This window comes from Chanodichthys erythropterus, chromosome 10 (genome assembly GCF_024489055.1).
Source record: "Chanodichthys erythropterus isolate Z2021 chromosome 10, ASM2448905v1, whole genome shotgun sequence".
NCBI lineage: Eukaryota > Metazoa > Chordata > Actinopteri > Cypriniformes > Xenocyprididae > Chanodichthys > Chanodichthys erythropterus.
In genome coordinates this window covers 24947406-24973168 of record NC_090230.1, presented here as the reverse complement: position 1 = coordinate 24973168, position 25763 = coordinate 24947406, and the positions used below count along the sequence as shown (strand labels likewise).

The 25763-nt window shown below is 37.9% G+C and overlaps 2 protein-coding genes across 13 annotated transcripts in view; one reads left to right on the top strand and one right to left on the bottom strand.

The window, feature by feature from the left end:
• The window catches only part of si:zfos-588f8.1, a 56632-nt gene extending 35489 nt beyond the window's left edge, over nucleotides 1–21143 (top strand). Inside the window, exons 5-43 of one of the 12 annotated variants that reach the window (XR_010896144.1) lie at nucleotides 761–860; nucleotides 968–1068; nucleotides 1153–1282; nucleotides 2626–2715; nucleotides 2799–2915; nucleotides 2988–3122; nucleotides 3216–3337; nucleotides 3426–3567; nucleotides 4841–5036; nucleotides 5307–5382; nucleotides 6210–6302; nucleotides 7052–7165; nucleotides 8204–8243; nucleotides 8765–8881; nucleotides 9377–9457; nucleotides 9626–9736; nucleotides 9848–9967; nucleotides 10055–10204; nucleotides 10294–10451; nucleotides 10547–11605; nucleotides 11703–11766; nucleotides 12802–12920; nucleotides 13557–13663; nucleotides 13746–13924; nucleotides 14098–14205; nucleotides 15551–15721; nucleotides 15853–15894; nucleotides 15976–16087; nucleotides 16171–16244; nucleotides 16320–16512; nucleotides 16649–16777; nucleotides 16856–16961; nucleotides 17050–17181; nucleotides 17271–17394; nucleotides 17589–17636; nucleotides 18963–19078; nucleotides 19178–19317; nucleotides 19411–19472; nucleotides 19643–19717. Coding sequence is in view for 11 of the 12 variants with exons in the window: in XM_067396700.1 (XP_067252801.1) it covers nucleotides 761–860; nucleotides 968–1068; nucleotides 1153–1282; nucleotides 2626–2715; nucleotides 2799–2915; nucleotides 2988–3122; nucleotides 3216–3337; nucleotides 3426–3567; nucleotides 4841–5036; nucleotides 5307–5382; nucleotides 6210–6302; nucleotides 7052–7165; nucleotides 8204–8243; nucleotides 8765–8881; nucleotides 9377–9457; nucleotides 9626–9736; nucleotides 9848–9967; nucleotides 10055–10204; nucleotides 10294–10451; nucleotides 10547–11605; nucleotides 11703–11766; nucleotides 12802–12920; nucleotides 13557–13663; nucleotides 13746–13924; nucleotides 14098–14205; nucleotides 15551–15721; nucleotides 15853–15894; nucleotides 15976–16087; nucleotides 16171–16244; nucleotides 16320–16512; nucleotides 16649–16777; nucleotides 16856–16961; nucleotides 17050–17181; nucleotides 17271–17394; nucleotides 17589–17636; nucleotides 18963–19078; nucleotides 19178–19305; nucleotides 19643–20067 (5629 nt within the window). In the remaining variant the exon portion in view is untranslated. Of the gene's footprint in view, nucleotides 1–760; nucleotides 861–967; nucleotides 1069–1152; nucleotides 1283–2625; nucleotides 2716–2798; nucleotides 2916–2987; nucleotides 3123–3215; nucleotides 3338–3425; nucleotides 3568–4840; nucleotides 5037–5306; nucleotides 5383–6209; nucleotides 6303–7051; nucleotides 7166–8203; nucleotides 8244–8764; nucleotides 8882–9376; nucleotides 9458–9625; nucleotides 9737–9847; nucleotides 9968–10054; nucleotides 10205–10293; nucleotides 10452–10546; nucleotides 11606–11702; nucleotides 11767–12801; nucleotides 12921–13556; nucleotides 13664–13745; nucleotides 13925–14097; nucleotides 14206–15550; nucleotides 15722–15852; nucleotides 15895–15975; nucleotides 16088–16170; nucleotides 16245–16319; nucleotides 16513–16648; nucleotides 16778–16855; nucleotides 16962–17049; nucleotides 17182–17270; nucleotides 17395–17588; nucleotides 17637–18962; nucleotides 19079–19177; nucleotides 19318–19410 lie in introns of all 12 variants that reach the window. The other 11 variants (XM_067396707.1, XM_067396704.1, XM_067396700.1 and 8 more) reach the window with 11 other exon arrangements.
• Nucleotides 21144–21154: 11 nt separating this feature from the next.
• Nucleotides 21155–22791, bottom strand: zgc:194627 (uncharacterized protein LOC799208 homolog). The gene is made up of 4 exons (XM_067396728.1): nucleotides 22689–22791; nucleotides 22065–22105; nucleotides 21499–21825; nucleotides 21155–21291 (listed from the first exon to the last, which is right to left on the bottom strand). Exons 1-4 carry the CDS (start codon nucleotides 22697–22699, stop codon nucleotides 21170–21172), a joined length of 501 nt encoding a protein of 166 aa, XP_067252829.1. The 5' UTR covers nucleotides 22700–22791; the 3' UTR covers nucleotides 21155–21169.
• Between the last annotated feature and the right edge of the window lie 2972 nt (nucleotides 22792–25763).

Sequence of the window (25763 nt, the reverse complement as noted above, 5' to 3'; positions counted from 1 at the left end):
CAAGTGGTCTGAGAATGATTCAGTGGGCTATATAACACTGTAACTGTCAAGAAATGACTTTTCTTTAAATGTTTTGGTTCAACATACTTACCTGTTGATCAAACAATGCCTGAAACGTAGACCAGAACATTTTTATTTCATTTTATTTAGTAACTTTTAGGAGGGTGTACTCATTTTGGCTACACAACATTTTATCATCTTGATAAGAAAATCTTATTTTCCTGAATAATTTTGACATGCTTCTTTGGTAATTGATTAAGAAGACTTGCTGGAACATTATATCTCTAAAGATCCCTAACATGTCTTCTAAGTAATTGAGTAATTAATGACAGAAGTTTCAGACGGTGTATATTCATTTATGCTGTGCATCGTACATGAACTGGTCCAAAAACAAGATATGTCCTCCTTCAAGTTTAATATCTGAATAAGTTGAAATAGACTTTTTTGTATTACCAATGAGTTTTTTTCAATATAAATAAATAGTACCATTATTTATGAATGAATTCAAATAGTTCATGTTAAATTAATATTTAAAAAAAAACTATATATATCATAGGACAGCTGTTTCTAAAATATTGTATAGTAAAATGGCATAGCATTGGGATTTTCCATAGTGAATTGATTAATTTGAACGTTTGTCTAAAAACAAGTTCAGTGTCTTTAGCTGCCTTTTGTTAAGTAAGCTAAGTAAGTGGCAGACTGACTGTTGTTTACTTTGACTATCCTGCAAACTACGATTTCAAACTAACTCTTCACACAGGAACTACCACGTGTTTTACTATCTGCTGGTGGGCGCGTCGGAGGACGAGCGGCGAGAATTCAAGCTCCTGCAGCCCGAAGAATACTTCTACCTCAAACAGGTGAACGCTCTCATATACACTCATTCTGAGTCCTTCACCATCGCTCTACAATTAAACAACATCCAGTTAGCCTGGAATTGCAACAGTCTTTTGCTCTTTGCTTGCAGCAAAACTTTACGATAGAAGATGCAGATGACCTTCGACACGACTTTGAGCGACTGCAGCAGGCGATGGAGATGGTCGGCTTCCTGCCGGCCACCAAAAGACAGTGAGTTTCCTGTCAAACCATATGGACTCATGTCTTTGCAGACTCGTATCTGAGAGGTTTGGTTTGTTGTTGCGTTCCTTGTAGGATATTCTCCATCCTGTCGGCCATCTTGTACCTGGGTAACGTGACGTACAGTCAGAAGTCGTCCGGCAGAGAGGAAGGGCTGGAGGTCGGGCCTCCGGAGGTGCTTTCAACGCTCTCAGACCTGCTGAAGGTAAATGTGTTTTTGAAACTTCCCATCTGTGCAGTAGCCCCTCACTGCAGAACACACGAGATCCAGGGGGTGGAGAAGTGGGAGGAGTTGGATCCCTGGATCTCCATTTCTGACCTTTTTTTTTTTCCAGATTTTTTTCAACCTGAAGTTTGACCCAAGTGAGTTATGTAAATCAGAAGGGGGGAAATAGCTGCATTTTGAAATGCATTTAAAATACATGTGTTTAATGCATGGATACCTTGCCAAATGTGTCATGAGAATCATTTATAAATTTGTTGTCAACAAAAGAGAAGTTTTAAGGTCTACTAGCAGTTTTACACCCAAATAAAAGCTGTATACTGCCATAAATATTAAATATTATTTTTTCATATTTTGTAAAATAAAATCATTATTTCATTTATTTATTATTATTTTAGACATACATTTATTTATCAGTACAAAAGTATTATTTCAATATTAATATATTTCTTAATTGATTGTTTCATTTATTATAATTCAAAGAATAACATAAAATATTCAACAATAGTTTGAATAATATTAATTATTTTATATTATTATTATTATTGAATATTCTTTTTTACATTACGATAGTATTATTGCAATAGTAATATACTAATATATTCATTTTTATTTTATTTTATAATAATTTAAATAATTAAAAAAATATTATTATTATTATTATTATTATTTATTATATTTTTTTATTCTATACATAATTTTATAAATATTTTATATTATTATTATTATTGAATGATCATTTTTACTGTACAGTAGTATTATTGCGATATTAATATTCATTTCTTTTCTATAGATTTTTTTGTTAATTGTTATAATTCAATTAATGAAATAAAATGTCAAAAACAGTTTGAATGTTAATAATGATTATATATTATTTTATATATATTTCATTTTATTTATTATTAAATACTTTTTTGTTTACATTCAAAATAGTACTATAGCAATAGTTAGTAATATATTAATATATCCTTTATTGATTTGGTTATTTGTTTATACTGTAAATAATAAAATAAAAACAAGATATTAATGAAAATATTTCAAGAATAATAATAATGTTTATTTTGTAAATATTTTCTATTATAATATTACTATTATTATTATTAATTTCTTACTGTACCATAGTATTATTGCGATAGTAATACATTTCATTTGATTTGTTTAATTTGTATAATTAAAAAAAAAGGATTAATTATTATTTTTACTATAATTGTGTGTAGTCATATTAAATGGAGAAAAAGGATTTTCCTTGAATTTTGTTTCTGATCACATGCTGTATTCATGCTCTCTGTATGGATGAGGTTTCACAAACGTGTGTTTTGGTGCAGGTCAAGGAGGAGCTGTTGGTGGAGGCTCTTACCAAGAGGAAAACAGTGACTGTAAACGACAAGCTGATTCTGCCCTACAGCCACAGCGAGGTATGCTTTTATACGCCGCTCGCTCTGCCAGTTTTATCGGAGCTTCCAGATGTTTTGTATGTAAACGAGTGCGGTTTCTTCAGGCGATCACCGCGCGGGACTCCATGGCCAAGTCGTTGTACAGCGCTCTGTTCGACTGGATCGTCCTGCGGATCAATCACGCGCTGCTCAATAAGAAAGACATGGAGGAGTCCGTTTCGGTGAGCAATTAACATTTTTTCGTTAAAGGTTGTTCAAGGTCTTATTCTCAAGTTGTTTCTGCCTTATTTCAGTGTTTGTCTATTGGTGTGCTTGACATCTTCGGCTTCGAAGACTTTGAGACCAACAGCTTTGAACAATTCTGCATCAACTACGCCAACGAGCAGCTTCAGTATTACTTCAACCAGCACATTTTTAAACTTGAACAGGTTAGTGGGCTCTGCGGGTTTGCACGGTCACAACCTTCATACGCCCTTTTCCTATGGCGATTTGAATGAGAAATGTATTTGGTCAATCTGCAGGAGGAGTATCAGTCCGAGGGCATCACCTGGCACAACATCGACTACACCGATAACGTCGGATGTCTTCACCTCATCAGCAAGAAGCCCACTGGACTCCTCTATTTACTTGATGAGGAGAGCAAGTAAGACCATTCATCTCTCACTGGTTCATTGCTCATCATTGCCAGAATGTTTTTTGTCTGTATTCTCATCAACGCATTTTCTTTGTAGCTTTCCTCACGCCACTGATAAAACCTTGCTGGCAAAGTTCAAACAGCAGCACAAACAGAACCATTACTTTGTGGCGACTCCAGTGATGGAACCTGCTTTCGTCATCCTCCATTTTGCTGGGAAGGTCAAATACCAGATTAAGGTAACGGTTTAAAATGGTTTCATTATTTGGCCTGACAAAAACAATTAAAAATAAAATATTATTATTATAAATATTAACATACAGCTTAATATGAGTAATAATTTTACTATGTGTCATTAAAGGCATTTTGTCAAGATTAATTTTATATCAAATATATATATATATAAAATGATTATTAATGATAATTTTACAGTGTACTATATTAATGTCATTATTTTTAATTATTTTTTGTATATATTTAGAATAACTACTATTTTTAATATATCTTAAAAAAAATTAAATAATGAAAATAAATTTGTTGATCTTTACAAAATGTGCTATTTTTTTTTTTCTGGCCAAATAATGAAAATAAATGATGTATGTTATTATTTTTTTAAAGTATCTTTAATGACACATAGTGAAATTATGAATTGTTAAAGCTGTATTAAAATATTTTTTGTATGTTGTATTTAATATATTATTATTATTATTTTTTTTTTTTTTTGGTATTTAGTGTTATTTATTATATATTAAATTATTTATGTTATATGTTAATGATACATTATGTTTATAGTAAGCAAATAATTTTACTGTGTCATTAAAGGCATTTTGTAAACTATATTATATATATATATATATATATATATATATATATATATATATATATATATATATATATATATATATATATATATATATATATATATATATATATATAAATAACATAAATAATTTTAATGAAAATAAAATGATGTATGTTATTATTTTTTAAAGTGTCTTTAATGACGCATAGTGAAATTATTAATTGTTAAAGCTGTATTAAAATATTTTTTTATGTTTATTTTTATTTATTTATTTTTTTGGGCAGCCCAAATAATAATAATAATAATAATTAAAAAAAATAATAATAATTATATATATATATATATATATATATATATATATATATATATATATATATATATATATATATATATATATATATATATATATATATATATATATATATGTTTACAAAATGCCTTTAATGACACAGTAAAATTATTTGTTTATTATAAAAATAATGTATCATATATATTCATATTAATATGTAATAGTTTAATTGATATTTAATTTTATGGCAACTTTTTTGTTATAGCATAGTAAAATTATTAATTAATAAATGTATAAATACTAATAAAAATAAAATATATTTATCATATTTTAATATATTAACATTTTAACCAATTAATATTAATGTTAAACTGTTTTGTAAAATGACTCTGCTAATGTTGATGTAAATTGGCTGCAACAGGATTTCCGTGAGAAGAACACGGATCACATGCGTCCGGATATCGTGGCTCTGTTGCGGAGCAGTGACCGAGCTTATGTCCGGCAGTTGATCGGGATGGATCCACTGGCGATGTTCCGATGGGGGATCCTCCGTGCCACCGTCCGCGCATTGGCCGCCTTCAACGAGGCCGGTCGCCGCTGGGCAGCCAAGACTGCGGGTAACTCATGGAGCATTATGGATTAGTTTTAGATTAGTCCAAAACTTTGGATTCTCAGGGTCTAAGAAGGTTATTTATAGTCTGCACGTGAGAAAGCTGCCCAGTGACGCAAACAGTCATATTTAGAAGGATTTCTGAATGATTAAACTAAGAAGGGATAATAAAAATAAGTGAGTAATATTGTTTGCAAGACTTTTTGGGTGGGGTGTGTCGTCGCATGTTGAAATAACACTGTCAACGCTGTTTGTGTCTGTGTGTGTGGACGTACAGGTGTGGTCAGACCAAACTCCAGAGTTCCTCTAGGAGAGCTGCAGAGATCCAATGTGCCCATTGAGAGGATGTACCGGTAAGCTTTGGACTCAGGCTGGTGTGTCTGAGAGAGAGAGAGAGAGAGAGAGAGAGAGAGAGAGGAAGTATTGTAGGGAACTTGATCTCTTCCTGTCCTTTAGTTGCCTTTGTGTGGCAGGTGATCATGTGACCTCGGTCTCTCCACAAAGGCACATTGCAGGCCGATTCTCACAGTAATCTCATACATTTCGTCCCTCAGAGTATTCAAGAAACTACACAATATAACACAGTATATATTGGGTGAATGTCACATAAACATGTCCAGGTCATATTTAATCTAAAAAAAAAAAAAAAGGAAATTACATTTTGCATGAAGAAATAAAATTAAATATTTTCATTTTAAAAAGCAAAAAACACAATCGACGCTATATTAAGTAGACAAAATTATCATTTTATTTATTTAAATACCCCTGTATCAGTCATTCCAATTTAATCACCATAAATTACAGACAATTTAACTTTATTTTTGGCACTTTTTACTAATGAAAGGTGGGTGGGCTGTGAAAATATCATAATGACAATAATGGTGATCACGTCTGTATAATTATGCAAAATGCCGTCCCTTTTTCTTTCTTTTTATTTTGGAGGGAAATATGACCCGGACATGTTCTTGACTTATATTTTGTGAAAATTATCAAGTATATTCCTGCAATGTCCCTGTGCTTTTCCTCTGGTGTTTGTCAAGGGTTTCCCCTCAGTTACTGACCTGTGATCAGTTTCACTAAAGTTTAACCAGTACGGTCAATAAAGCTGGTCATAGATCGGCACCTGCTGGTGGCGTTGGCCCTTGAGTGACTGTGTGTGTGTGGTGTTTATTTTCTACAGCCATGCTCCTATGCTTGATTTCTCCTTTGATCATTCAGAGGAGCGCCCTCTAGAGGCTTTTGAGGACATCTTTGCTAGTTATGAGAGTAAGAAGTAAGTGGACTTAAGCAGAACATTGAGGTCAGACAGGGAGAGCTTGGCAGCTTGGGAAGGCTGGGTTTCTGGTATTGTGAGCAAACTCAAATACCACATTCAGATGTTCGCAGGATCCAGAAACTAGCAGTGCAAGCTCTTCTCTCTTCATATGATCAAAGGCCAAGCCAGAGTTTGAGTTTTAACCTGGTTTGTTCAAAGAAATCTACAACATGCACTCATAAATCCCTGTCGGCACCTTGAGGTTTATTACCTCTAAGTGCCCCAAAGTGGGAAGGAAACCATAAAATGTCCTTTAAAGACGTTTAGGTTCACTTCCTGGTTTGTGGAGGAGCTATTAGCAGTGTGTTCCCAGCCCCAAGTGCCAATCCTAACTGTTTGACCTCCTCTTGTTCTGATCCGCGTGGTAAGTCAACCAGTGCATGAATCCAGGCCTTTGCTGAATGGGGTGCCGACCCCCATTTAACACCCCGTCAGGTCAAAACCAGTGTAACAACAGCATGGATTCACCACTGAAGCTTGAAGGAATAGTTCACCAAATTAAGAGTCTTTTAATTTCAAATTTAACACACTTGCCTGCATTTGTTCATGTCCACATTATGGATTCCTTTTTTGTGGTGGAGGGCGTTTGTTTTCCCGTATTCTGTTAACAACATTGGTGTTGGGTTCCTATACTTTCCCTTCCCCACCCATCTTACCTACTCCCTCTGTCTCCCCAACTCTCCCACCTTTCCACCGGGCTGAATCAGGGACATGCATGCCCAAATCATCAACTCCATTAAGGACTTGCAGTTGGATGGGGAAGATCCACGTAAGCTGCTGCAGTCCTGGGGTCGCCTACGGTTCCCGCGTCACGCCCTCCAGTGAGTTTGACCGCTGACTCCTCTCTGGCCTTGAATGGATGGGTCCACCTTGCCGACCCTTCATATCTTGGCATTGAAGCCAATGCTTTTGGCTCTCTGCTAAGCTTAGTTGTGAGAAATCTTCGCAGAACAGTCCCTGCTATCAAACTTTCCCAAATTTACAGCATTACTTGTCGGCTAACCTTATGATTTACTGCGTAACTCAAACCACCCTTAACCCTGCTCCAATAATACCCATCTAACAAGTACTTCAATTATTTTTAGATGGCTCCCTGGCGGCGTATGTAAGAGGAATGCAGAGTTTATGAGCTGAAAGCAGTTTGATCTTCATTAACACTAGCTTGGAATGGTATCCACATGCTAATAACATGCTGCATGAGCTTATTGGTTCTCAAGACCCACCCATTAAGTCTGTAATGTTTTATGAGGCGTGAAAAGCTGCTGAATCATTGCTTACAAAGACCACAGACATTGACTCCTGTTGAATTATAAACCTTGTCCTCTCATAATAACGGTCATCCACCCTAAAGTAGGAATACCTCTCCCATAGATTACATGTATCAAGAGAAATGCCCATCATTCCCCCCTTCCATGACGTTCCTATCTCCTCTGAAACCATCTTTGCTGTCACACCATCTGCATGCTAGATTTAGCCTCTGAGAACACATTGCGAATCTATGGATTTCAATGGAGATGGTTGACTATTTCAATCGCTGGACTGTGGACCCACACCTACAACAAATCTTACATCTTCCTGTCCATCTACATGATAGATTTATCATCCAAGAACAATGCAAATCCATTAATTTCAGTGGGTTTGACAACTGATTGGGCCTGAATGTAGTTCTGGCATATTCCACACCATTGCGTAAACAAATCTTACATTCTTCTTCATCAAATGCTCCATCTGAGCTTCTCAAGTGTATAGGCGCCTTTACTCATGTTCCACAAGCAAATGCATGACTCACTCTACTAACACGTTGCGTCCATTCATTTTTTATCTCAACAAACCATCAACCTTCCTCTTCCTCCTTACAGGAAAAACAAGAACTCCAAGACCAAGCAACTCATTCCCAAGGTAAACCTCTCGATTCTTGAATTGGTCAAACTGTGCATATTTAAAAGAACACAGACTTGGTGTTTGTTTGACGTTCAAGGTGTCTTGCTGGTGTTTTGATAACTTCAACCAGACTTAGACAGAGTAATGTCAATGCGGTCAAGCTAGCCGGGCATGCCATTACAAAAATATTGGCATACACACAGAAAAACATAGTCTTCTCTGCAAACTGTGCTTTATATATGAGATAGATAGCCTTGATAATGATTTTGTCCTGTATAGACACTGTTCAATTAAAAAACAGCACCTTTAATCTGTGAGCATTTGCAGCACAGCTGGTACATTCTCATTTCCATCACCATTTGATTGTTTATGACTTTCCGTTACATGTGCTGTGCAAGGTAAATGTTTTGAAGACTCTACTGCTTAGGCTCTGGCTGGAATGAGAGTTTCCATGCTGTCATGTTCCCATGGCACTCATGTGGCAAAATAAAGTCTCTGTGTGAGAGAAATTCACTTTCTCTTTTTGTGTGTTTGGGCAGAACCTTTTGGACTCTCGTTCGCTGAAGTTCATAGTTGGTCTCCATGACCGCACCACCAAGTCTTTGCTTCATCTGCACAAGAAGAAACGTCCTCCCAGCATCAGTGCCCAGTTTCAAGTAAAAAAAAAAACTATATTAGATTAGCCTGGCTGTTCATGCCAAATGCTTTGTTCCATTACCTAGTGGAGGTAGCATTGTAAGGCATCATAAGCACCAATCTGTTCCAGATGGTGCTTGTGCGTGAATATTAATTTTATTCAATGCTGAAAATTATCAGTACAACAGTTCAGTATGCTTTGCAAACAATTAATGGTTAAAATAATACTTTTCTATGTATTTTTATGCTAAGAGTAACATGCTGTTAGCTTAGATGCTAACATAAACATTTTGTGCCAGAAGAGCTATTGTTGTTGCAGGGCAGTAGACAGAAAGGAATAACAGAAATCTCACTACGTTTTGGAACGGCTTAAAATTGTAGCACTTACATTTCAAATGCTAGCATCAGAGAATGCTAAGAATATTATTCTCTAATGGATGTAATAGGCTGAAGGCATCATGTGTGGTTCTCTTCTAGTCTTCCACTCAGTATTATGATCTCTCTTTATCTTGTAGACATCTCTAAGTAAGCTCCTGGAAACGCTAGGGAAGGCGGAACCATTCTTCATCCGATGCCTCCGCTCCAATGCTGAGAAGGTGCAAACACATCCTTGTTCACCCTGTTCACTAATTAGTCAACATGATCATACACATTCCCAGTCTTTATATGAACTGTTCATATATGCACATTAGCTTTGAGGAAATCTTTTATATGAGATAAGTCTTTTAAGTAATTTTCTTTGTTATTTTGTATTTAACATTCAGAGGGAAATGTGTTTTGACGAGGCACTCATTGTGCAGCAACTGCGGTACACAGGCATGTTGGAAACGGTGCGCATCAGACGATCAGGTTATGGAGCCAAATACACCTTTCAGGTAATGCATAGATTTTACCTAGTGATTGGAATAAACCCCTAACCCTACAAATTAAACTAAGTGTGTTACATGGTTTGTCTGAATAAGAAAAGCTCCTTTTCTGCATTACAGGAGTTTACTGAGCAGTTTCGTGTGTTGCTGCCAAAGAACGCTACGTCCCTGGAGGACATATCATCTCTGTTGCACAAGCTTGGCTTTGACCACACTACCTACCAGATTGGAAAAACCAAGGTTAACTTGCACTGAAATGTTTTAAGTAACAATGTCTCTAGTTATTGACTCTTAACAGTTATGTCTGATGTTGTTCCACTTCTACAGGTGTATCTCAAAGAGCTTGAAAGGCAAAAGCTTCAGGACATCCTGCACAAAGATGTCATGCACAAAATTATATTCTTGCAGCGCTGGTTTAGAGCCAAAATGGAGAGGATGGACTTTATTAGAAAGAGAGAGGCAGCCATCGTGATCCAGGTATATCAAAAACTTGTGTTAGTATTCTTGCACTTGTCTTGTTTTTGGCAATCTACTCATGTCTGATATTTGATTGACCTTGTCTACAGCATGCATGGCGTATGTTCCGCAAAGAGAAGTTCTACCAAGCTGCGGTTCTGATCCAGAGAGCATGGCGTGGTTCCAAACAAAGAGCTGAATATCAAAAAACACGAGCCTCCATCACAAAGATACAGGCACTTGCAAGAGGGCAATCAGCTCGCAAACGGTATAGACCTAACACGAGTCATCATGAAATCACCTTAATATAGTTTTTTGGATTATTGAACATGATTCAGTAAGTTTTGGATTTGATCTGGTTAGGTACTACTTCCTAAAGGAAGAGAAGAGGAAGAGAGAGGAAGAGGAAGCTCGGAGAAGAAAAGAGGAGGAGGAAGCAGCTCGGCGAGCCAAGGAAGCTGAAGAGGCCGCTAAGCGAGCTAAAGAAGTTGAGGAGGCAGCCAGGCGACTCAAAGAGGAAGAAGAGGCAGCCAGGAAAGCCAGAGAGGAAGAGGAAGCAGCTAGAAGACAGAAAGAGCAAGAGGAAAGGGAAGCTCGGCTTGCTTTAGAGGCTGAGCAGCAGGAGAAGATGCCACTACAACAACCAACAGTACCAACATCAGGCAAGCAGCCTGGAGATGAGAAGACACTAGTCCTTGAGCACAGTAAGGCTCCTGTGGATGTTGAGGTTGAAGGTCAGGGCAGGGCCCATGTTGATGAAGTTTCTGTCCCAAAAGAGCAAAATAATTCTGAGAAGATTCCTCAAGTGGAGGCTGGTCCTCACCTTGAGGTCAAGGAGCAACAGAAACAAACTGAGAAAGAATCATCCACACTTCCCAGAGAAGAAGGTACACAAGGTAAGCCCATGTCTCCTGAAACCCCGACTGGACAGAGCCAAAACAGAGCTCCTCAACTTTCCAAACTACCAGTATCCAGAAGTCAGGAAAAACGGGAGCTGAGGAGACAACGTGGCCTAGAGCACAACCAGAGAGAAAGTGAGCGGGCGGCTTCCGCCGGAAAAGACGATATTACTTTCAAGAGCAAAACTCCAGAGAGTCCAGGAAAAGCAGAGGGCAAGTTGAAGGAGCGGTCCGACAGCAGAGAGTTGGATCAGTATACCTTTGTGGCTTGGAAAGGTGACAAGGGCAAAAAGGATGTTAAAGATGTCCCATCCGAACTTGTTCGACCCTCCACCTTACCATTAGATATCCCTACTTCCGGGCCTAGAAGAAATGGCTTCAGTGACCCGGCCATCGCTGCTCAACCTGCTCTTGCCAAAGAAGAGACCAGCAGGAGAAAGGAACCATCGAGAAGCAACACTCAGCCAGAAAACCTTGTGGCAGGACCCCGAAGTCTGGAGGACAAGAACATCAAAACTCTCCAGTATGGATTCCTATATTGTTCTCCCTTTTAATAACTTTCTTCATCTCCTCTTAAGATTCTAACAATATTTTCCATCTGGTTTCCCAAACTTTACCAGGAATCGTGGGATCTCTATGTCACTAGATGATGTATCCAAAATAGGTTCAGGTGGCTCATCACAGGTAACGTTTACTTGATTCAGCTGGTTAATACTATGGTAAACGTCAAGGAATATATTGATTCTGTGCCTGGTTAAGTTCCACTGCAAGATTCCCAATGGGGCTAATTTGTCTCTGTACTCAACCAGACAATCTGCTGTTCTGGTTACATTGGTAATTTAGGATTATGAATGAAACAGTCACTTGAGTTTAAGTGATTATGCTTCTCTGGCTGATTCAGGGAAATGCTCGTCCAAGACGTAAGCCGCGGCTCGCCCTTGCACGTATATGTTTGCCCATTAAAAGTGTTGAAATGGAGGATGCAGATTACTGGACTTTTCCATTGCCCCCCATGAGTCCATTTGAGGTGTTGTATTACAGCCTGATATTAGATGCCGTCTGGGGAGCTATGGTGTGTGGGTTGCTAGTTGATTAAGTGCTTGGAATCATGGGAGGGATTGCAGATATCTTGAGCTTGGCCTTCACTTAGGAAAAAGAAATGATCCTGAATGCCATTAGTCTGTTATCAAATAGACAGTGTTTTAGGACACAGCTTTGCAAAATTTCAAATTCTGTACTGTCATACTTCAATGAGTGACCTATTGTCAAGCTGCTAACATAGTAGAGCTTGCTCTGATTGAATAAAACTCCTTGCTCTACAGTTTGTATTCTGACAGCTCAGTGGGTTTTAAAACTGGACTTATGGGATAACAGACTAAAACCTCAACTAGTATTGACAGACAATTTAGACTCTGGTTTACTTTTTTTATTTCCTCTATCTTTCCATATTGTTTGTCTTTCAAAGTTCCGTTCTTGATTCTTTTTCAAGTAAATAATCACTTTGTTATTACTTGGTTTGGGATAAATAAAGGAAGGCATTCGCACTTTAGCTTTATTTAAGGTGTTATCTACAAAGGAAGAAGGAACTTTCTTCTTTACAGTGTGACAGACTGCCCATTATGCCATTGTTATCTAATCAGCAAAAAATGGTAGTTACTGAATACCAGACTGTGGTCTATAGAACTAAGACATTTAATGTGTTCATAAATTTTGGTTTAGACACAGTCCAGCACTGATACTGGTCCTGATAGAACAAAGGCCAACACAATGAAGGAAAAAGTTCACGACAGCCACAGCCTGCAAGATGTATCGCCTCTCCAGCCGTCGACCCCAGAGAGGTACTGTCCAGCCAGTATTACCAGTTTAACTACCTTTTATTATTCTCAAACTGTTGCTTCACCGAGACAAATCAGACTGTAGAAGAGGACAGTCTATTCTAACGTCCTCTACAGCAACCCTAAGGAATGTAACACTTACTTGCATTGTGTTATGACCTGCATTTTGACACATTTTACAATGCAACAAAACTTTTGCACATATTTGCATAGATATGTGTCAGGCCTTTGCCTTATCTGCAAGTCTGTCTTCCTCAAATACAGGACTTATTGACTCATCCAACATTTTGAACCCAAATGTACATACTCTTATTTGTAGTAGAACATGGTCACACAGGAAATCTGACTCATTTGAACTCATGGGAAAATTAGGCCACTGGCTTACATCAGTGCTAGTCATTTGTCTGACTCCTGGCATAGGTTACAGACTCCTTTATATGGATGCAAGGCATCTGCTATGAGAGAAGGGAGATTCCTGAAATTCCATACTTTGTGCAGAGGTGTGTGATCTCTTGAGTGTTTTTTGATAGTGAAATCCCTTGCCTAATGGGACCTCCCAGCATGTTATGCTAGGGTGTTTATTAATAAAATCCAAAACTTGTTATGCTAACTCACGAAATGGTATATTTCGTTCCATAGGACAACAGGGTTTTTCAGAAAAATCCTGAAGAAGCGTCCACATAAAGAAAGTCAGACCCCAGAAGATGGAGACCTGAGCCTGGCTTCCTTTTTGGATCAAAGAGAAGGTGCATACTCTGAAGACAAGACATTATTCATCTAGATCATTGTATTTTTCCTTCATTCATTCTATTGTTCTTTTTTTCATAGCCACTTCCCCATTACGCTCGCACAATTCAAAGACTTATGCAGGCAGACTGGGTCGGACACCCAGCATCATGATCAGTCACTCGTCAACTCGGGCCTCTGAGCAGTGGAACGCCTCGCTGAACCGCGTGATCACCAACACGAATGAGCTACGCCACCTCGATGAGTTTCTGGGCAATCAGGTATGAAGAATGGATATGACTGCAAGATGTTCTATAGTTGATTGTGTGGTTATGCAGTAGCGATTGAAGAGTGTAAAAAATAACTGTTAAAGACTTGTTAAATTGTGTTATATACAATTTCTAACAGGCTTTGCAACTTCTCAAACTTGCTCTTTTTCCTTCTTGTGGTGTAGGTGAATGACTTGCGCTCACGGGGAAAGCAGCTTTCAGGAACGGAGCACATCTTCATTACTGCCACTGTGCAGTTTAGAGAAAACATCAAGGGGATGTACTCGATCTCTGTAAGTAGAGCTAAAACAGCCAACACACACAAAAACTGCAGCATAGTCCACATACACTATAGCTCAAGCATTATTTTTGCTCATGTTGGGTTATGAGTTTGCTCAAATCATTAAAGGGTTAGTTCACCCAAAAATGAAAATTATGTCATCATTTTCTCACCCTCATGTTGTTCCAAAACTGTAAGACTTTTGTTCATCTTCGGAACGCAAATGAAGATCTTTTTGATGAAATCTGAGAGCTTTGTGTCCTTCCATAGACAGCATACGCAACTACCACTTTGATGCTTCATAAAAGTTCATAAAGAGAGCGTTAAGCTAATCCATATGAATTGAGCATTTTAGTTCAAATTATGGATGTGACCAGTTCACCCAACGGTTTTGTGTATCACTACACAACACCGTTAGCAATCACTCTTAGCAACATAAACTGTTTGTTTTCAATTGATATTGTTCATTGAAGCTTACTGTGTTATGTAGAAGAGTATTGTTAGAAAGAGATTGATTGAGCAAGTTTATTACCTGCGTTCAGATTTAGCATTTTCCTTTAGGTCAGTCCTATGTTCGTACTAATAAAAAATGTTTAAATGTCTGCTGCAAAATCTTGTCCTTTTAACAGTTAAGGGGTTTTCCCATGACTGACAGCTCTAGTCAAAGCATTTGTCAGTTGCGCCTTGTTCCGTGTTCACAACAACTCAGTCTTTTCAATAGAAACGTCTTTGCAACTGACTGACACACTCATAAAGGCAGTCTTTGCCGTCATCTAATGGCGTAATAATGAAACTTCTGTTGCTGTTCATGGTCAGGGACTATTTTTCTGGTGCAAGGAAGGCTTTTAGTGATTTTACTTCATGAAAGTTGCATTGATACATATTTTTTGGCTTTAATATTTGTATTGTGTGGCAACCGTTTTATAAAAAGTGCTCGAGGCTAGTGCTGTATCGTGAATAAGTCATGGCTTTGCATCATGCCTAACAATGCCCTCCAGCCGTGACTTATTCACGATACAGCACAGCACCTTATTGCTTACGAATAGAACAATATAATGGACATGAAATATGTCTTAGTTTTAGATTAGACTTAGTTTTTGCCTGGTGGGTGAAAAAGTCCAAGACATTTTCATTGACATTTTCAGATGCTTTAGATCTTTTGAACTGTGCTAACAGGCAACTGCCCACATCATGCTAACAACTGCACAGCAATGTGCTCAAAAGCACCTAAGCAACCAGAAAGCAAAGCCCTGGTAATTGTCTACATCATCTGAGCTTTGCATGGGCAAACGCAGTATTCACAATACTTAAACATCTAGTTCATGTCATTAATTTCTTCTTCCTTCACTTACCTACAGAAACCACAAATTGGGTATAAGGCTTTGATGAATTCCTACCAGAATAAAGTGATCAGTCTGGCTGGAGATAAACAGAAGGGTGAGGTACCACTGGTGGTCAATCTCTTCCAGTCAGTTCTGGACGGCTTCATCAGAGCAGAGATCAAAAAAGAAGAGGCAGAACCAGCCAAGGTGAAAGTTCATGCATCTCCTGTTACCCTCAAGACTTTCATTATCTGATTTAAATAACAGTCATAAATGTTGATAACTTGACATGAATGCATGTTAACTTTTTACCTTACCTTGGGAAAAATCTGTCTTAGCCCACCAAAAGTCGTAAGATGAGAAGGAAGAAGGCTAAAAGTGTAAGTATTTCTATCCAACTATCCATCCTCTCAGACTGATTCTTCATTGTGAATAAATGTAAACATTTTGTCTGGATTTAGTTGGAGAATCCATTGGACCATGTGTTTACAAACTACCAAGTCAACATCATGCAGTCTTGTGATCAGTGCACCTCCTACATCTGGGGCATGGAGAAGGCTTACATGTGCAGTTGTGAGTATCTCTGATATGTACCTTACCGATTCACCTTCAATCGGGCTGACGACGACATTGATGATGACCAATTTTTATTTCAGATTGTAAAATGGTTTGCCATAAGAAGTGCATTAGTAAAATCATCATAGACTGCTCTACATTCTGCTCCAAGAAGGTAAGAATCCTATCCTCTAAGCTTTCATTTTGACATCTTGTTCAACTGGTTGATTTTTGTGTTCTCTGGGTCTAGTGTGACGATGAGCCTGGATCGCAACACTTTGGTGTGCGTGTGTGCCACCTGGTCAATAACAAGACCCCTGTGCCAATTGTGCTGGAGATAATGCTGGAACACGTGGAAATGAACGGCCTGTACACAGAGGGCATTTACAGGAAGTCTGGCTCAGCCAATCGCATGAAGGAGCTACACCAGCTGTTGGAAGCAGGTGAGCCATCATGGATATTACCAGAACTCAATGGCACGTTGGGAAGATGGCCTCTTGTAGCCAGACTTTTGATTATTGAAGTCTGGTAGCTAACTTTGCCCACTCAGATAACTTTAATGACTGCCTGTCTCTGTAGGCCCAGAGAATGTTTGTTTGGAGGATTACCCCATCCATGCTGTCACTGGCCTGGTCAAACAGTGGCTAAGGGAGTTGCCCGAACCTCTCATGACCTTCACGCACTACAACGACTTCCTCCGTGCCATAGGTTGGCCCCCATGACACCTTTTTCATGCCTTTATGTCATCCCTTATGCTTGCCATAACACTTTTGTTGTCTTTCATAGAACTGCCTGAGAAGCTAGAGCAATTGCAAGCCATTTACAAAGTTTTGGAACAGCTTCCAACAGCAAACTTCAACACCTTGGAGAGACTCATTTTCCACCTTGTCAGGTACAGCTGATGTTATTCCTTACACAACAAACGCTGTGAATAGAAAACTGTGCAGCCATCAGGTATTAATGCTCTGGTTTTGTTTCAGGGTTGCGAAGGAGGAGAAGAGCAATCGGATGACGCCAAACTCTCTGGCCATCGTTTTTGCCCCCTGCATTCTCCGCTGTCCAGACAGCGCCGACCCGCTCATGAGCATGAAGGACGTCGCCAAAACCACCACGTAAGAACAATGCAAGTTATAGTGTGTCGTTAATAAGAATGCGTCATTTTGAAGTGAAGTCTCAAGACTGAATTTTTTACTATCCTCAGTTGTGTGGAAATGCTACTTAACGAACAGATCCGGAGATATAATGAGAAATTGGAGGAGATTGAGCAGCTGGAATACGCTGAGGCACTGGCTGTCAATCAGCTCAAGCTAAAAAGAAAAAACACGGTAAACTTAACTTACCTTGACTTACCTGTCGTTTTGCATTATTTGAAAGTGGTTTGTTTCCAGGTGCCTGTGAAAATGCCCATAATTTTTTTCCTTTTGAACAATCCCAACAGTCCACAACCTTCCACAAGGCACCAACAGAGAGTAACTGTCACAACACTTTTTTTGCTTCTCTTTTTTGAATGTCTCTGTAGTGCTGCAATTTACCTCTCAGATATATCACTCCTTACAAAGAAGTGGCGGTATGTATGCCCCTGTGGTATTGTGAACCCCAGTAGTTTGGCATGTTCATGCATCCAGTGTGCATGCAGTGTAGAAGTCATGCCCTACTAATACTAACTCAACCCACTGCATGTTTTAGTGTCACTTTAGAGCTGTAGACATACAAGTGGGTGTCGGTGTAGTTGTGTGATGGTTTTGGGTGGTCACTGCAGTGAATGGCATGAATTTCAAAGCTTTGCGAAATCAATTGTTTAAAAGCAATATGCATTCTGCAACAGGCGATCTTTTTTTTTATTGAAATTTCTTGAGCACAGTAATAGTATACAGCATGAAGAAAAATAAGCTGTCAAGTCTGACTGTTAATCTTTGTTTTTGATTCCTACAAACCTTTGAAACTCATGCCATGGAAACTTCCAGACTTTAGTTCTTCAATACAACATCTCCAGCACTCTTCACCTCCTCTGCACAAGGGATGATTGTGCCACACTTACAACATCCCAACATCTCAACTTACATCATCCCTTTTTACTTTATGGGTCTTGTTTACACCTGGTATCAAGAAGCGTTTTCATCAGTCAGACCATAAATGGACGATGCTAAATATAGGTGTAAACAGGGTCTAAAACGTTTTGAGCTTGTCCACTTTTGACTACTTCCAAAGGTAGTCGAAAACGCATTAGACCAGATTGCTTTCATAGAGTAGATGCTCATGTGGTCGAATGTGTTTGAACAGCCACAAAAGACCGTCTACTCTCCACCTACTGACCTAATTCGTAAACATTATGGGAAGCGCGCTAGCCAGACAGGATTGTCGCCTGAAGACCCAAGTTTGGTTTGAAGAGGAAAAATGTACCAAGCACTAAGTTCGCTCACCATTCCTGATTTCGAACACGCACACACCGTGTTCAGAGCAGAAACGAAAGCAGCTATCTGTATGTTTATCAATCAGATCATTTTGCGTTCATAAGTAAATTGTTTTGTCTGTTACATCGAAAGATCTGAAAAAGCCATACATTTACCCGCCCATAAACCCTCCCCTTGAGGATTTCAGGACAGAAGTGGTCAAAACTGGACAAAAGAGACAGATTAAAACACCAGGTGTAAAAGGTTATGTCTCCCTCATCTACTTATGATCTGTTTGACCAAAATGCATCTTAATACCAGGTGTAAACAGGGCCATAGACTAACTGAACAGGAAGAGAATTGTCAAATGATTTTCTTTTTAGCACTATAGTCCCTTCACTGAAGATCCTCATTTCCGTTTCTTTTTTTGTGGCAATGAGGGAAAAATCTTGAATGTCAATCACATTATCTTGACTGAAATTTCTTATCTGTTTGGACTCTAGGTTCGGGAGAAGCCAGCTTCCGACCTTTGTGTTGTACCTGAGAACGAGGCCCTGGATCCAGACAATGAAGCTGAGCGAAGCCTGGTGGAACGGATCAAGTCCATCAAGCAAGAAAAGTATGTTGTTGTAAAGGAAATCTCATCACACGTAATCACAGGACCACTTGGATCATTCGAGACAAATTGCATGACTCTTGAATGGTGTTTGTCTTCCAGAGAGGACCTTGCCTGCAGGCTACCTGAACTAGATCAGCCCGGTTCTGACCAGGAGAACTTTGACTCGGAGGCATCAGTCAGCTCTGAGAGCCTGCTGGACGAGCGAGCAGTCTGTTCGGATACGGAAGGTCAGTATTAAGGTACAGACTCCCTCCGTTTCGGACCAATCTCCTTTTCTTTCCTCTGCAGTAGTCACCCATGTGTGGGTCCTGTCCCTGTTGTGTGTAGCGCAGGTCTGGATGGGATGTTCCTGGCGCATTTAAAGAGGGTGGCGGTGCCGTCCACTTTGTAGCAGGTTGTGATCTCCTCTAACCCAAGTGTTTCGGTGTTATGTGCATGGTTGCGGTGACGGGATAAGACACTGCATGTTGTCTTCCTTTAATGACTGTTTGGTGGCATGTCTTGGGTTCTGCATTGGGGTTTCTCCTGCTTTGGGGCTTGATTGGTTCTGTCTCCCTATTGTAGGACAACCAATGGTAGTGCCAAGATTATCCAAACCAGCTTGCCTTCCTAAGTCTGTCATCCTGGCCCAGGGAGGTAGCACACGGGCTGACGGCCCCTCTCTTCCTTCACTGTCTTCTCCCAGGCTTCAGCTCCAGCGTCGCTACCCTATCATCCCCGGAACGGTCAAACTTCCCCCAGGAGTCCTGTGCCACCCGGCTGTACAGTCCCTCCCTCCCCGAAAAGCCCAGTCGCTCACCCTCATCCAGCGGCGTGAGCAACCCGGCCGCCGCAAAGACAGCATCCAGTCCCTGTACATCGCAGCAGGAACAGAGCTCCTCTTCCAGTCCTCAACCGCGGCCTCAGACACTTCCAGCACACAGGAGCTCCAGGCCTCCTCCCGACGTTTCTCAGACCCGGACATTGCTTTCGTAAATGACACAGTTTGAGTTGCAAAGCCTAGAACATTTAGATTGGTTGTCGTCATTGGCGGTGACTGCTTGCCATGGTCATAGTGACTGATAAAGAGAATTGTCTCACCCTAGCACTTTTCCATACTAATAATATATTGGATTTTAAATGAGACTTTTTTTTTAAGACTCAGATTTGTGCTGCATACAGATGTTGACATGTCAATGTTTGTTGCTTTTTTTTTATTTTTTACTTTTTTAGCATCAAGAAAAAAACAGTCCTGCACCTTTTTGTGTCCTTAATGAACAGGAAAAATTCATTAAACCATGAGGAATATCTCCTTGATGTTTGGATCATCTTAAAAGACTTTTAAGCTGTAGATCCTCCTTCTGCACAAACACTCAATGCACAAGTTTTGATTAGAGGAGGAAGGATACAGCACTAGCCACTTTCCTCTTGGACCAGAATGCCATAACCGAATGCAATTTTCCAGAATAACTCAGAACTCTTCTTTTTTTTTTTTTTTCATTTCGATGAGCGATATGACACTTTGGATCTGTGTGGATGTCTATTCAGAATAGCTTTGTGTAGGACTAAATACAGTTAGTGGCCAAGCCATTGTTTTTAATACTAAAGTCAAGCGTTACGTCCGCTGTTGAATGTTGTCATGATTGAAAAGTATGGAGCGAATGCCGGCTGGATGTCTACGATTGTCTTGTGTCATGTGGACTGTCATGTGCCTACTAGTATGGCTGTTTTTGAGTCTTCAGTGATGTTTTTCGCATTTAATGGAGAAATGAAACTAATTATTTTCTTACAATACAATTTGTACTGGCCGCAAACCTGTGTGCTTTTCATGTGTCTTAGCCATATTTCTTACTCTGAAGGCATCACTGGCCATCTACCATCACCCTTGAATTAATGAATGAAAACAGAACCTCAAATTAATCAACACAAATCTTTAATTCCATTACAGCTTTAAATTATGTTTTATGTTGCATTCAAAACTGCATAATTTATTTGCATTGTGTAGTATAAAAAGATTAGTAGTGCAGCACATCATCTATTAACAAAGATGACAAAAATGGGGAACAATGGCCTGGTTTGCTTTGTTTTTAATTTACAATAGAATGGACAGAATCAAATAAAGTGCAGAATGAATCCATATAAAAGTAGGAGGTGCAGAGTCCTTCCCAGGCTTGTTCCTGTACCTTGACTTTTTACATGCAATTTTTCTGATCTGTATTCTTTTACTGGTCGTTCTGTGAAGGCAAAAAAAAAAAGAAGAAGAGTACAATTAAACACTTGGAAAACTACTAGTTATTCTGTTGAGAGCAAAATATGTGTGCTGTCTATCATGCAAAAACATATTTTACAACATGTTTGACTATTTAAACCAACTCTGTTTAGATTGCATTCACATTGAAACAGCAAATGTATAAAATCAGCAGTATTACATTACAACACACCTTTGACCACCAGTTGTGTACTGTGATAAAGTCTCAAATCTGGAACAAAACAGAGGAACGTTCCTCTATCGGAGAGCTGAAGATTGGTGATTTTGAGAAAGATCTGGCCTTTCTTGAGCTCTTTAGGTAAAACTTCAGCTCTGTTCTTGTATGCTGGATCTTGTTCCTTTACAGAAACTTCTCCCTGGATAATATCATATACATTCTTGGTGTCGTTGTGTCTCCAGTGGACTGTCAGGTGTTTTTCTTCAAGTACAATGCTGCTTTTGCTGCACGGCAAAACGACAGAGCCTCCTTCATCACCTTCAACGAACCTGTGCAGAGAGGCTAGAAAACACCTTTTTTTTAGTTTTACACACAGTTAATCGTTCACTATTATTTTACAGTGAGATCCAAAAGCATAAAACATTGAAAATCCAGGAATTTCCCCACAATTTCTATTTGTAATGTTGTTCATTTGTAATGGAATAAAATAGTTTTAAATCGTAAAAATGCAAAATACAAGAATTTTCAATAGTAGGCTTGTCTCAATCATTTGGAGCACACTAAATTAGCTCTATTCTTACCTGCATCTATTAAAAGCACCAACAGATAGATGAAACAGCACCTGAAAACCATGAGGGAACATTAAAAAAAAGAAATATCCTGAGTAATGTCAAGTCCATAAAAATGTAAAAATTTTGCCATCATAATAAAAATAAAGATAATTAATTAATTAAATAAAAACTCAGCGCTATCCTGTCAGCCACAGGAATGAAATTTCGAAAAATGCAGTAAACGTGATTGGCTGATTATATTTATTACGCCACACATACGGGGTGTGTAACACTTCTGAGCAGCACTGTCTTGTTTACATACTAACGTTAGTTTCATTCAAAACCGTCATGCACCCACAGAGTTCGTTGGTTTTAGTATCGTTATCATACCTGTCAATGAATGGCAAACTTACAGAGCATTTGAGTTAAAAATGCGCCCCTTCCCAGGTGAAAAAAAAAAAAATACTATAATAATTTATAGTAATACATACTATAGTGAAGTACTACAAATTAATTTGTTGTGGTAATATAAACAAATTACTTTACCCAATATAAATATATGTTATAATATACTACAATACACTATAGTTTACTATAGTAAAAAACGTACGTTGTGTACTCCGCATAATGCAGTTTAAATTGAGAAAGCCTTACCGTCGGTACATGTTGTAATCTGTATGTGAGGGTTTTAAATGTGCAGTTGCTTTTTCTCATTCAAAATTCGCGCCTGGACAAACCCACTTGGGTAGGTATGTCTAAACGCGTCATAATCTGAAAACCACGCCCACCGGGGAGAACAATCCAACCGTCTCCAGTGAGTTTGTATTTCGTGAGGCTGCCTGCTTGCCTTTTCTGACTTTTTTTTTTTTACAAAAAAACAGAACAATGCCTAAAGCTGCTGTGTGACAAGGTGTACAGAAAACAAGCTAAAACCCCCATAAAGAAGTTTTTATAAGCTGTCGACCCCAAAAAACATTGTTTAAGGACACAAAAGTGGATACAGGCAGTGAGCGCAACGGGTCATAAGAACTACACTGGAGGGGAACGTATTCGCCGACAGGTGAAATAATTCTTTGACATGGTTAAAAATAATGAATGGTTTGTTTTTGTTTGTTTGTTTGTTTAGCATATGTTGTCGCCGATTACGTTCCCCTCCAATGTATTCCTTGTAGTAATATGACCCGTTGCGCTCTTCACTGCCTGTATCCACTTTTGTAAACATTCGTTTTTTGGGGTCGACAGCTTATAAAAACTTATTTCTAGGTATTTTAAGCTTGTTAGCTGTACACCTTGTCACTCCGCAGCTTTTAGGCATTGTTCTGTTTTTTTTTTTTTTGTAAGTCAGAAAAGACAAGGAGGCAAGCCTCACGCAATACAAAGTCAATGGAGACGGTTGGATTGTTCCCCCCGGTGGGCGTGGTTTTCAGATTATACTAAATGCGCTCTGTCTCTATGGTGCACGTATATTTGAATTTGAATTTGGCAGTTGATCACGTGATGCGCAGAACTTTCTAATAAAAATGTTTTTCATTACTCCCATAGTGTATGATTGCAGGAAATAAAAAGCCTATGAAGGTATTGAACATTTATGGAGCAACAGATTTTGTGTAAATCATAAAAGTGGTTTATTTTGTTTCAAAGTCTTGGCGAGGAGGCCTTTTACCCCACACATGGGGTAAAAGGCACAGGGTATTGATATAAATACTTTAGCTAAAATAAGTTAATACTTGTTCAAAACAATCACTTTAGCAAAGTTTGTACTATTTTCTGTTTATTTTGATAAAATAATTTTTGTTCAGTAGCTAAATATGCTGTGATTAAAATATGCTAATATAGAAATATATTTTAAAAATATATAAACAAAATCATTTTATGATTATCTCTAAGATGGATATACAGTTTGATATATATTTACCATCTGAATTTAACCATGTCATGTCAGCATATGGAAATTTCAGCTAACTATTTATTATCATGTTAAATATGGTGCCTTCTGCCCCAAATACCACACTTTTACATATTCTTATGTTACTAAAAATCTGTTGCTTTAATTAAAATGTAATTAAAACCGAAAATCATTAAGGAGACATTTGTCTCAAAATATATTTGATAATTTTAGCAATTCTAATTTGCTACTTAAATCTACAGAAGTAAAACACAAAAAATATTGGATTAAAGTTCCCGGGGTCACAGCCTTTTACCCCGTGGAGCCTTTAGCCCCGTTGTACCCTACTGAAATACCATTATTTCCTGAATAATTATTAGGCAGGTCTTCTTTTAGAGACAAAATGATCCAAAAATGAGATTTAACTCAAACTGAAAAGTCAAAAATTATTAAATGCCCATGAGAAGGATGCAATACTAATGAAATATTAGAAATTGCAGTTAAGGCATGACCATTGGACAGCGAAATGCTATAAATAAGAAATGCTAAAAATAATATGCATCCTAATATACTAAATCAAACCTATAATTAACACTATTTGCATTAAATAACTTGTAAGAATATGACACCACCATCATGAATGTGTTTGAAAGTTGATTTGCTCTTCTCAGATTCTGAATTACTCATTTTTTTTCTTACAATCGTCATTTTTTACTAATTTCAGTGCATGAAATGCAATTATTAAATAATAAATGGTTCGATTGGACTGCAGTTCAGCACTAATCTACAAACACATCTACACATTTAAATGTGAGACCAAACACATATAGTCTTGATTAAAATATTTACAAGTGTGTACAATAATATATATTTAAATATATATTATTTAAATTACATATAGTTTAAAAAAATACAATTTACAAAGATGTACAAATAAAAAGTTTTGTGTGTGTGTATATATATATATATATATATATTTTTTTTACAATGATTCATAAGAAGCAGTAGCAAATATTTAACAAGTGCAGTTTATCCGATTTTCATCACTTTTTGTTTCGTTCTAGTCCAGTTTTTATTTTTACCCACGAATTTAGACAAATTTTTTACGGAAAACAATAATTCTAAAATAGTTTATCAGAAAAAAATAAAAACTTAACACTATATGCTAATAAAACAGAGAAAAGCTTAAAGGGGTCATGACGCCCCCCCCCCCTAAAAAAAGTGCACACAAATAAATATGCCTACATGCAGAAAAAAATATATATTTTCAACCCTCATTCTGTCTGAAATGATCAGTTTTTAAAGCGTTAGTTGACACCAAAATTAATAATTATTGAATTAATTATTCAGCCTCATATTGTTCCAAACCCGTAAGACTTTCATTCATCTTTGGATTATAAATTAATATATTTTTAATGTAATCTGAGATATTTCTGTCCCTCCATTGACAGCTACACCACTACCACTTTAACGCTTCAAAAATGTCATAAAGAGATCATAAAACTAATCCATATGAATTGAGTGGTTTGGTCCAAATTTTCTGAAGAGACTCGATTGCTTTTAATGTTGAACAGATTTATTTTAGGCTTTTTATCTAGAAATCTCTCAGATTTCATTAAAAATATCTTCATGTGTCCCAAAGATTAATCTTATGGTTTTGGAACGACATGAGGGTGAGTAATTAATTAAATAATTTTAAATTTTGGGCAAACAGTATCAAGCCCATTAACTATCGCACATGCAAGTTTTGAAAACATTATCCACATAAAACTTTAATTTACATACAAAGCATTATAAATCATTTACTAATGGTTAGTGATGCAGCTGCTGACACATCCAGTACT